Below are 11,084 nucleotides of genomic sequence, written 5' to 3'. Positions count from 1 at the left end.
CAAATTTACAGAATTATCTGTGCTAAAGAGGGCAAGCATTATAGTAAGGACAATTAAAAATCAGACCTTTTCTTGCCCAATTTAAGCCAGTAAGTCTTTATCCTCCAACCAATTAATTCTTTTCTAGAGTTATTTAGGTACAGAATTACTTTGTTTAGCAGTTTAAGTCCCAGACCCGGAGGCTTAGAACTCATGCTAGGTGCATGTGCCCAAAATCCCAAGAGGAGAATTGAAGAGAAGGGATTGTGGTGTAGCCGCCCCACCCCAGGGGGTGATTTCTTGCTCTCTGTCTCTCTCTGTCTGTCTGTCTCTCCTGCAAGCACATGTGCCCTCTAGCAAAAATCTTTTTTTTTTAAATTACTTTGTTTAAATTTCAGTAACTTTTCAATTACACAGCTCGAATCCCAGCCCTATCAGCTTGAAGAAGCTCCAGGCACTTGTGCATGTGTGCCCCAAATCCCTACAGGTTGGAAAAGCTGAGACAGGATTGTGGCATGGCCCCACCCCATTGGGAAGAGCTTTCTCCTTTTCCCTCTCTCTCTGTCTCTCTGCAGTGAGTGCATGCAACAAACTAAAAAAAAATTCAGTATTTTTACATTTTAATTTTCTAAAGTTTATTCATATGTGTTTGCTAGAGAGTGTGTGTGTGCTCACCAGGGAGACAAAAAGAAAAAAAGAAAGCAAGAACTCACTCTGTGATCCTCCTTCTCTAAAGATTTTGGGCATGCACACACATGTACCTGGTGTTTTTCAAGCTGCAGGTGCAGAACTTGAACTATATAGACTGTCTGTAGGATCCAGCCACTTTACCACCATGTTATCTGGCTGGCCCCGTAACTTTTTTTTTTTTTTTTTGTCTAGTTGTTAGAATGTGTGTATTCTTGCCAGACTGAGAGAGAAAGAAAGAGAGAAAAGGCATCCCTTGATGGAGCATGGTCACACTGCAATCCTTTTTCCATTTCACCATCCCACGTGTCTTGCAAGCTGCCAGGGCTGGGATCTGAGCTATGGTGGGCCATGTGGGACCTGGCTCCGCACGCACAGTGCTTAACCATGGTTAAGTGCTGTGGTGCTGGCCCTGAATTTCAGTATTTTTTTTTCTTTTTAGGTTTTTGTCATAGGTACATGAACTCACCACAAAGGAGAGACACAAAGAGATACAGAGAGAAAAAAAGTGAGAAATCAACCCAGGGGGATGACCATAACACAATCCCTTCTCCTCTAGGGATTTTAGGCACACATGCACATGTGCCCAGCACAATTTTCAAGTTGCTGGGTCTGGACTTGAACCACAGTTGGCCATGTGGGAGTCTAGCACCTTAACCACCACACCACCTGCTGGTCCCATTTTCAGTAACTTTGAACTCCAGTGCCTAGAAAAATATTGAAAGCAAACCAAACTAGATCACTAGACAGAGTAATCTAGACACTGATGTTGACTTTGCTAGTTTAAATATGCCTATCACTTTAATAAGATTTCATCTTATTTTCTTATGTTTCCCATATTGAAGCAACACAGTTGCTCTACAAGGTGAGTACATTCAAATAAATATGAATAAGGACAACAGAAAATACAACAGATGTTTTGCCTTTGGTTCCTTTCATTTCTGTTAGTAAAAGGCTTAGTTAGATAAGAATCTTCCTGCCAAATTTCTAAACAAATAGAAAAATTATTAAAAAATACTATCGGATTTTCATATGTATACAGTAACAATCGCATTTATATGAGTTTGGAAGAGAAAAGGTAGAAGCACTTTTCAGTGATATCCATTTTACCAACGTGCTGTACGGACGTCTCCATCTCCTTGGAAGAACACACTGACTGATGGCGCCCAGGACAAGCTGCAGGCAGGCTTTCAGGGAGCAGGCACATCTTGTACTTCTGCCCGTGGCCGTGGGCAGCTGCATCTGTCACTGCAGTGGGCCGAACAGTGCTCACCAATGGGACCTCAGACTGTGATCTTACTTGGAAACTGTCTTTGCAAATAAAATTAAGGTTAAGTATTGAGATAAGCTCATATTCAATTTGGGTGGATCCTAAATCCAGTGAGAACAATATCCTAATAAGAGACAGAAAAAGACACAGACACACACACACAGGCCATGTGAAGAGGAGGCAGAGATTGGAGTTAAGCTGCTATTGGCAAAGTGGTGCCTGGAGTCATGAGGCCAGGAGAGCTGGCAGGACCTTGAGAGCCTTCAGAGGAAGCACGCACGGCCCTGCAGGCTCCTGGATTTTAGACTTCTCGCCAACAGAATTGTGAGTGAATAAATTTCTGTTGCTTGAAGCCACCCAGTTAGTGTTGATTTGTCATGGCCACTCTAGGAAACTACAGATACCTGATTGATTATGCCATTTGAGCTTTCATCATGATATAGGCTGACAACATGATTGTCAGAGTGGTAGTTTCTGTGGAAGCTGAGCTGAATGATTTGTAAAAACCAGATAAAAGTATGTTGCCTTTAAACATTTTTAAAAATTTCTTTAGGCTATTAGTTAAGGGTGGGCAAGACAGTTCTGAAAGATTAGGGAATATAGAAAAATCTGCAAGAATTCTGCATCTCTGGTTCACACCTATGTAATCCAATACATGGGATTGGTATAAGAAAGAAAAATGGAAACCACCTGTCAGCGGACCTGTGCTGGAAAGTAGTGATTCTAATCGCTAGCCCCCAGTGCCCTGGCTCAGCACACCTACATTGAAAAGTTAGGGCAGACCAGTGTCCCACAGCAACAACTGAAAAATAAGACTATTTAAAGTTAAAATATGTGTGTGTCTATGTGTTATGGTTAGGATAATGGTATGTCCTCTGAAGATTCACTTGGTTGTTTTGTAAAAGTGTTGTCCCAGGGTGGGGCCTTTGGGTGTGACAGTCATTAGGGAAGGTACTTGTGATTGAGTTCTGGTGTGAATAAGGAGAGGAACTGAGGCAGGCAGACCAAAACCACCACACTGTGGGCTGGCCCACACCTCTATTTTAAACACGGTTCCCAAGCAGCCCGTTCTAGGCCTAGCGAGGCCTCAGAAGAGACTTCACAATTCATTTCCTACCTCCTATTATTTAGCTATATATTATGTGGGTGGAACATAAAATTATGTGACTGAAAATATTCTGTATTGCTGAAAACATCTACTGTGCTAGTGATACGCAAATGATTCATTTATTTCTGCCCTTATTACCCTATTAAATGCACAACTATAGATTTACTAGAGACAAGGAATTATTTCTTTTTCAGTGGTAATGCTATTTACTTATTTTTTGTAAACAAGTTAAAAGAAAGCACCCATTATACTACCAGTTAAAATAAAACTTGTGCTCTCGCTTCCAAAATAACAGCAAAAAATGCTATAGGACAAAGAAGTTAATGGCTGAAAAGTATTAACTCAACAGAACCATATTTTACTAAAATAGTTTATTGCAATAAGATATTTGCTGTACTCAAAATCAATACAAAGTAAGTTATTAAAATTATTTATATACAAATAATAGCTGTGAGTAAACAGCATCAACACAATTTTAGCCTCTAAATCAGTATGTACCTTTCTAAGGCTCGTTAACAAAGCCTTTGAAAATACAGCAAAAATAAAAAGGCAAAGAAAAAAACAGCTGATCATAGTTGTTGAAATTCACTGATTTGCATAAGAAAAGTCTTCCATCAAGGTATATTTGAGACAAATAATTTATTCCTTTGAAGAGTAGCTGCAGGAGTCTGATTCACTTCATTTACTAAAGTCCAAAAACTACAGTACATTCCAAATTTTACACACCCTAGACCTATTTCCCAGATTTCTCCTTGGTATTAATGTCAAAGTACACTGCACAACATATTACACATATAAAAACATTATCTACATTAGTTTTTAGTCAGTTTGGAACTAATGTCCATGGAGTAACAAATGATTAACAATTCTGATCTTTGCACTGTGTGTACACTGAGATATGCCCACAGAAACTGGTCTGTTGATGAATTTAAAAAATATATTAAGATGTCAAATAAATCTATTTCATTATGAAATGGAGACTTTGTTTAAGAATATATGTTTATTAGGCATTTCAGTAACAAACTGTTACTCTAGGTGTGGTTTATTTTTTCAGTGTAAGTGAATCCCACTGTAGTTCTCGAGGGAAAATCATTTCTCCAGTTGTTGAGGGGTACTAAAAGCTTCGTACACGTTAGCAGCAAAGTCTTTCACTTGCTCCATCATCAACAGATCCTAGTAAAGATGACAATATAACATGACAGTTTATAAAAAGTACAGATGACTCAAGTTCATTTCTGCAACAGAGCAATGAGTTTAACCCAAAATTTTGTGGTAATTAAGGTCAAGAAGAAAATCATTTAAGGACAGGAATACTTTGTCCTGTAACAAATTCTAGGAAATGTTTATTGTTTAGGTTCTTTTCTTTCCTCTTTCTTTTTTCTAGAAATCTTTGCTATAGTGTGTATGTGCTCACAGAGACAGAGACAGAGAGACAGAAAGCGAGAAATCACTCTCTGGGGGGATGACCACAGTGCAATTCCTTCTCCTCCATTCTCTCAGGATCTTGACCATGCATGCACGCACACCTGGCGTGAATTTTAAACTGCCAGGTCTGGGTCTTGAACTCTGGTTAACTACGTGGGAGTCCATTATACGACCTGCTGGTCATAACTATTACACTATCTGCTGGTCCCTGTTTACATTCTTATATAAGAGATGATGGTGTAAGTATTCAAGAGTGACTTTGAGGGTAAAAAAAATACATCAAAATAGGCATTCTAATACATTTATGTGTATGTCAAATGCTAAATATCTGTTGAATCAATTATTACAATGCTGAATGTATAAGACTGAAGGTGTCTTTGTTGGAAGATGACCTGACATGGTTGAGATATGTAACTTTCTAGAAAGTCTAACATGGTATGTGTACATGCAGTATGTGCAGATTATATATACACACATGCATACCCAAAACACACAAATCCACTTTAGAGCAAGACTTCTTACCCCTCACTCCTCAAGGCATTTTTGAATGTGAAGATAAGGAAAAAAATCAGTATCTTTATTCTTAGTAACTAAAATCTAATATTTCCTCAGTATGAATGTAGGCAACAAAGTGTAATTGTATCAGCAGGATGTGTGAATCTGTCTTCAACAGAAACCACAGATATTTCTTATCATTTAGCACTTGTGGAAGTGACTGAAATTCCCATTATGTCCTGTTATTTAATCTATTAAGAATCAATATTGCAGCACCATAACTTGGATTTTACAAAGAAAGCTTTATGTAATTGGTTTTCTTTAAAGTCTTGTGTTTCACTGTACATGTTTACAGACACTATTTGGAGACGAGGTCCCTGGGCTCCACCAGTATGGAAGGGTCAACAGAAAAGGGTGAGAGCCCTTGTGGGCTCAGAGAAATGGAAGGAAACCTGGCTGTGTTTTTTTTTTTTCCTTCAGTATCAAAAGGCTCACATGACCTTTAGACAAGTCCTGATCTCAATCAATGCATGGTTAATTTCTGATCAGAGAATTCAATGTATTCAGTGTCAAGTATTCAGGTGCTTGACGAAACATATTTTTCGATCAATGTTCTCAAACCAGGATTTACAGACATACTTCCAGGTACCAAAGAATTTTAGCAATTTTTATGTGTTCATTTCTATGAAAATCTAAAAACAAACTTCAAACACACTCTGGGATCATTTGGAAAATGAATGTATAACCTAGTATTGTCCCTGATTTCAGGACATTTGTTAGTATTTATGGTCTTGTTGGCTCCAAAGAGCATAACTTTAACAATTTTGTGCTTAAGGAGAAAAGAACAGAAGCAGAAAAAAATCTTTCAAATGAAGGTCAGACAATGAATCACATGGTTACAAATGAAGGTTAGTTAAAAACAAACAAAGAAACAACAAAGTAGCCAGCAGGCCAGCAGGTGGTGTGGTAGTAGTGCGCTAGATTCCCCCATGGACAACTGAAGTTTGAGTCCTGGACTTGGTGGCTTGAAAAGAATGGTGGGCATGTGTGCTCAAAATCCCAGGCGAAGAATGGAGGAGGAGGGATTACAACATGGTCATATCTGCTGAGGGATAATTTCTCTCTCTGGTGAGTGCATGCTCTCTATGCAAGCAAACAAACAAACACACACACACACACAACATAAAAAGACCCCATAAGCCCCAGCAAATCAGGTGTAGCAGCAGCAGGCTGAATGACAATGTGAACAATAGCAGGCAGGTCCATATTCACTTTGGACAATGAATTAGTAGCCATCAGCCACATTATTGTTAGGTGTGTTTGTTTCTGTGGTCTGGAATCCATTTAATGATATACATATTTTTGAGTTATGAAATAGCTCTCAGCTTAAGTTTATGAAGTTTTTAAAATTATACATTAAAATAATTGAAACACTGGGAGAGTTTTTATTTTTTTCAGTTAGAAGAAGTGTGCAAACAAGTTTATGAAGCACCTTTGTAGAGCAAGGGCAGCCATAAAGAAGATGATGGGCATGGCTGTCATTCTATAAAACTTTAGGAAAACAGGTGGTTGACCTGATTTGGCTCCTAGGTCCTAGTTTACTGACCCAGCTTTACAGTAAGGACTTTAAATATGCTGAAATACTGTATCCTGATGCAGTTCCTAGATAAGTTTTCAGTAATCTGAGATAAGAATTATGCATCACAGGGTTGGTTCAGACTATAAATGCCTTCTCTTTATGTTACTAGTTAGAAATAAAGCAATTTCCTCCTGCTATTTGAAAGCAATATGAAAATTATATTGAGGGCCAGACAGGGGTGCAGTAGTCGTGGAATGCTCTGTGCAGCTGGACTCATGAGAAGGCCTTGAGTTGGTGTCCTGAGTTCTGTACACACTATGTGTGCATGTACACGCCCGTGGCCCAGGCTGGGGGTGGATTGTGGTGTGAAGACACTGTTGGGGATGCTTTCCTCTCTCTGTCATGGAAGAAATAAACTTAACAAGTAAAAAAAGAACATGAAAAAACTAGCTTTCTCAGTTGTCTCCTGATTTCCTGCCTTTCCAGCTACACTACCTCCTAGTACTCTATCTTCTACCACAGGGGTCAGCAAAGTGGGCGGCAGACCGAAACCACTGTCGCCTGCTTTTGTAGATAAAGTTTTATTGAAACAGCCACTCTCCTAAGTTTATGTGTGGTCTCTGACTGCTATCCTCTGCCAGAGCACAGCGAGTGCTTTCACACAGGATGCATGGTGTGTGAAGCCTGAAATAGCAGCCAGCTGGCCCCTTCCAGTCTAGCAGTCCCTGTTCCTCAGCCTTCCTACAATAGGGTCTCCTATACACCTGTGTGGTTGAAGTAGTAGCAGACATTGAAAAGGATTAATTTTAAGTAAATGAACAAACTCTAATCAAGGCAAAGGGCTTATGAAAGATGTACTGAAATAATGAAGCATATGACTATAAAAGCAGAGACAGAAAAGAAAAAAAAAAGAAATGGAGATTTTAATGTCTCTGTATTGACTGATATGCATCATATTCCTTCTGGAAAAGAGAAATGTAATACACTGTAAAGTGATATGTGGTTAAATGTAATATAAACGAGATTATGATGATAAATAAATAAATAGATTACTTGGTGTTTTAACTCATAAAATTATAGTTTAGAAAATTGGTAGCAGCCATATCAATCTATGGTCTGAAATAAATTTACACCCAATCACACTGGAAAACTTTGCTAAATATTTGTATCAATGGTGATTTTACTAGCTATTAAAATGTGGTACATAAAATGATGTAAGCAATAAGGCTAACAATGACATTTTACACTTGGCTGTATTTCCCACTTATCTGTAAAAACAACCAGTCTACTGGTCAAGCCAGAGACTTCTAGAAGTCAAGAGGAGTGGAGTTAAAGTTCAAATGCCTGAAATATGTGAAGCTTAAAATTCAGTGAAATGAGATCAGCCTTATTATTCACTATTTATTTTGCAACTCTTCTGGGTGAGAAAGATTACACAGAAGACTGAAAAGAGAGCAAAAATATGCACATGACAGGCTAGTGACACTGCAGTGAAAGGAAGAAATAATACAACCCTTACTGCCAGTGCTCTTCACATTCCTGAATCTGAGTCTACAGGGAAGATAAACAAAATTTGGACAAATGGTACTAAGAAGGTGTAACTTGTATTTTTTTTTTTTTTTGTTAAGAGTTTTTTTTTTGCTTTAGGGCACATGCACTCACCAGTGAGACAGAGATAAAGAGACAGAAAATGAGAAATCACCCCCTGCGGGGGATGGTCAGGCCACAGTCCCTTCTCTTCTTGGGATTTTGTGCATGCACATGTGCCCGTTTTGAGTTTTAAACTGCCAGGTCCAGGACTAGAACCACAGTCGACTACTTGGGAGTCCAGTGACGTAACCATTATGCTATCTGCTGGTCCCACCAACTTTGTTTCCTAAACCCCATTCTCATTAATGTACGAGACTTTCTGTTGTCTGGTTTTTAATTGATTTGTTTGTCCTTAGAACTGTACCTCACAGTAAAGAACATCACAGACACTTCAGTACATCCTTCCAGAATAACCATTGGAATGGCTTCCACATCTTTATAACATAATAAAATGTTAAATGTTGAGGGTGGTAAATATGTTAATATCCTCAATTTATTCATTATATGTTGCACACATGCTTTTAAAGTCATTCTGTACCCTACAAAGATGTGTATTGTTTATATATAAATTATAAATTACAATAAATTTTAAAAAAAAGGTGCAAACTTTAGGCATTAAGGTGGCTCTAAGGTCTCTTCTTACTGTACATTATTAAAGCAGTCTGCAATGGAAGTATCCTGCAAGTACTTTTTTACTTATTAATAGTTTCCAAGTGTCCCAATAACTCAAACAAAACAAAATCCAAGCCCCCAAATCTGCATTTTTAAAGTTATCCTGTTAAAAATATCAGTCTTACCCAATGCGTTCCAAATGCTTTCCTAAGATGGAATTTCAGACACTCTAAAAAATGATTTGACAACCCACTGTTCATGCAACATGTAGTTAGCAGCTTATTGATGCACTACTAATGGTTATATTTTATTAGTTGCTAAAATGTTTTACTTCTCCACTAAATTTTAAATTTTTCCTCAAAATTTGAAGAACTGGACCATGGATATGCCTCAAGCCTCAATCTTCTGACCAGCACATTTAATGCAAAACATGATGCTCTGGGGACCAGCAGATGGCATAATGGTTATGCTGCTGGACTCCCACGTAGTTGACTGTGGTTTGAACTTAAAACTCATGCCAGGCCTATGTGCGTGCGTGCCCAAACTCCTGAGAGGAAAATAGAGAAGGGATGGTGGCATGGACATCCCCCCCAGGGGGTGATTTCTTGCTTTCTGTCTCTCTCTCTCTCTGTTTCTCTCTCTGGTGAGCTCATGCGCCCTATAGCAAAAATCTCTAAAAAAAAACCCCTGTTAAGGCCCATAAATTCACCTGGTTAGAATGCACTTGGACTAAATGCTGTCCAACAGGCAGTAGACATGAGGAAAGGTACTCCCAACTTATAAATTTGCTATGATAACATTATTATTCCCATGAGGCTTTCTCTACACTTTACATATGGTTTCAAATTTTGGGTTCTTTTCAACAAATATCACAGCAGAAAATGTAATTTTATGTTAGACACACATGACCACAACAAGAATACAATTTGTTTTTGATAATGCCCCCATGCTTTCTTCTTACCTGTACAAAATGACTAGGTGTCTCACTGCAAACCGAATGGATCTGTCCATTTACTATTGGAATTATCTTAGCTAAAGGCAGGCTGACACTGGAAAGACTAAAGAATCATAACAATAATAATTACCTTACAGGACTTTAACATTTTAATTATAAAATACAGAGTCATTGAGGAAGACTTAGGGAAATGTATTCAAAGTAGAAAACACAAACATAATTCTACCACCTAGAAATAACAACTATAATTGATACCGTGGTTAATTCCATCTGGTAATTTTTGCCTAATTTATTTTTTAAATTGCCAGAGGGTGCATGTGCCTGTGTGAAAGAGAGAGAAAAAGCAGCCCCCCCCCCCACCAAAAGGGGCAGAGTTATACCACCATCCTGGTCCCTCATTACTCTATCCTGTCAGGATTCTGGGTAGGTAGGTACACACACCCGGCATGCTTTTCAAGCTGCTAGAGCTGGGACTTAAATCACAGATGGGATCTGGTTCCCTATGCACCATGCTTAACTGTTGAGCTATGGGGCCCTGCTTAAGTTTTCTTAATGCAAGTAATTCTGTAGCTAAACATGGAATTACTGGGTCAAGGGGTATGAAGAGGTTTAAGGCTTATAATGCATATTGCCAAATGCCCTCTGCCTCCTTGTGTACCACTACTAGCTCCATCATGCTTTCTTTCTGCACTGAACACTATCTTTTTCTTCAATCATTCTGTATTTGCTAGATGAAAACAGTATTTTATAGGTTAAGTATTTCTCTCTTTTTGTCTTTCATTCTTACTAGAGAGGGCATGTATGTGTGTGAGAGAGAGAGAGAAAAAGAGAGAGCAAAAGAGAGAGAAAGAGATGTGTATCATCAAGGGGATCATCATGCTGTGATCCCCTTCATTAAGCTCATCAAAATCTTGGACACTTGTGCCCACCTGCATGTTCCAGATCAACGGGGGCAGTGACCTGAACCTGTAATTAGCCTTGTGGCTTCCCGTGCTGCCAGTTCATTTAGTATACTTCAATGTTTATGCCTCCTGAATTTTAATTTTTTTGTCATATATATCGTTCAGATTCTTTATTATTTTACTATTAGTTATATAAAGCATCCAATTATTTGTCTTACCAATATTTATTAAACAAGGTGTCTTTTCTCCACTATCACATCCTAGTAGCCTATATATGTTAGGGACTGTTTCTGGACTATATATAGTATTCCACTGATTTAGCTATTCTTTTACGAGTAACTTGCTATTTTAACAATTAAGCTTTTATTATATTTTTTAAATAATTATTTTATTTAACTTCATTTATTTATTATTTTAATTTGACCAGAGATGGACAGAGAGAGAGAGAGAGAGAGAAGATGAGAAATGAAGCTGTCAGGACC

At 38.3% G+C, this 11,084-nt stretch overlaps 1 protein-coding gene across 3 annotated transcripts in view; it reads right to left on the bottom strand.

The window, feature by feature from the left end:
• Positions 1 to 3,819: 3,819 nt before the first annotated feature.
• PEX3 (peroxisomal biogenesis factor 3) overlaps positions 3,820 to 11,084 on the bottom strand; it is a 55,111-nt gene continuing 47,846 nt past the window's right edge. For 2 of the 3 annotated variants that reach the window (XM_014593016.2, XM_006161909.3), the window contains exons 11-12: positions 9,707 to 9,803; positions 3,820 to 4,217 (exon numbers count right to left, since the gene is read on the bottom strand). In XM_014593016.2, the coding sequence (XP_014448502.1) occupies positions 4,134 to 4,217; positions 9,707 to 9,803 (181 nt within the window). In that variant the 3' untranslated portion in view covers positions 3,820 to 4,133. The remainder of the gene's footprint in view (positions 4,218 to 9,706; positions 9,804 to 11,084) is intronic. The other variant, XM_027765689.1, reaches the window with a different exon arrangement.

The sequence above is a fragment of the Tupaia chinensis genome, unplaced genomic scaffold (assembly GCF_000334495.1).
Source record: "Tupaia chinensis unplaced genomic scaffold, TupChi_1.0 Scaffold139457_1, whole genome shotgun sequence".
Classification (NCBI taxonomy): Eukaryota; Metazoa; Chordata; class Mammalia; order Scandentia; family Tupaiidae; genus Tupaia; species Tupaia belangeri.
Note: the sequence above shows the minus strand (reverse complement) of the source record. Positions and strands in the feature narration are given on the sequence as shown.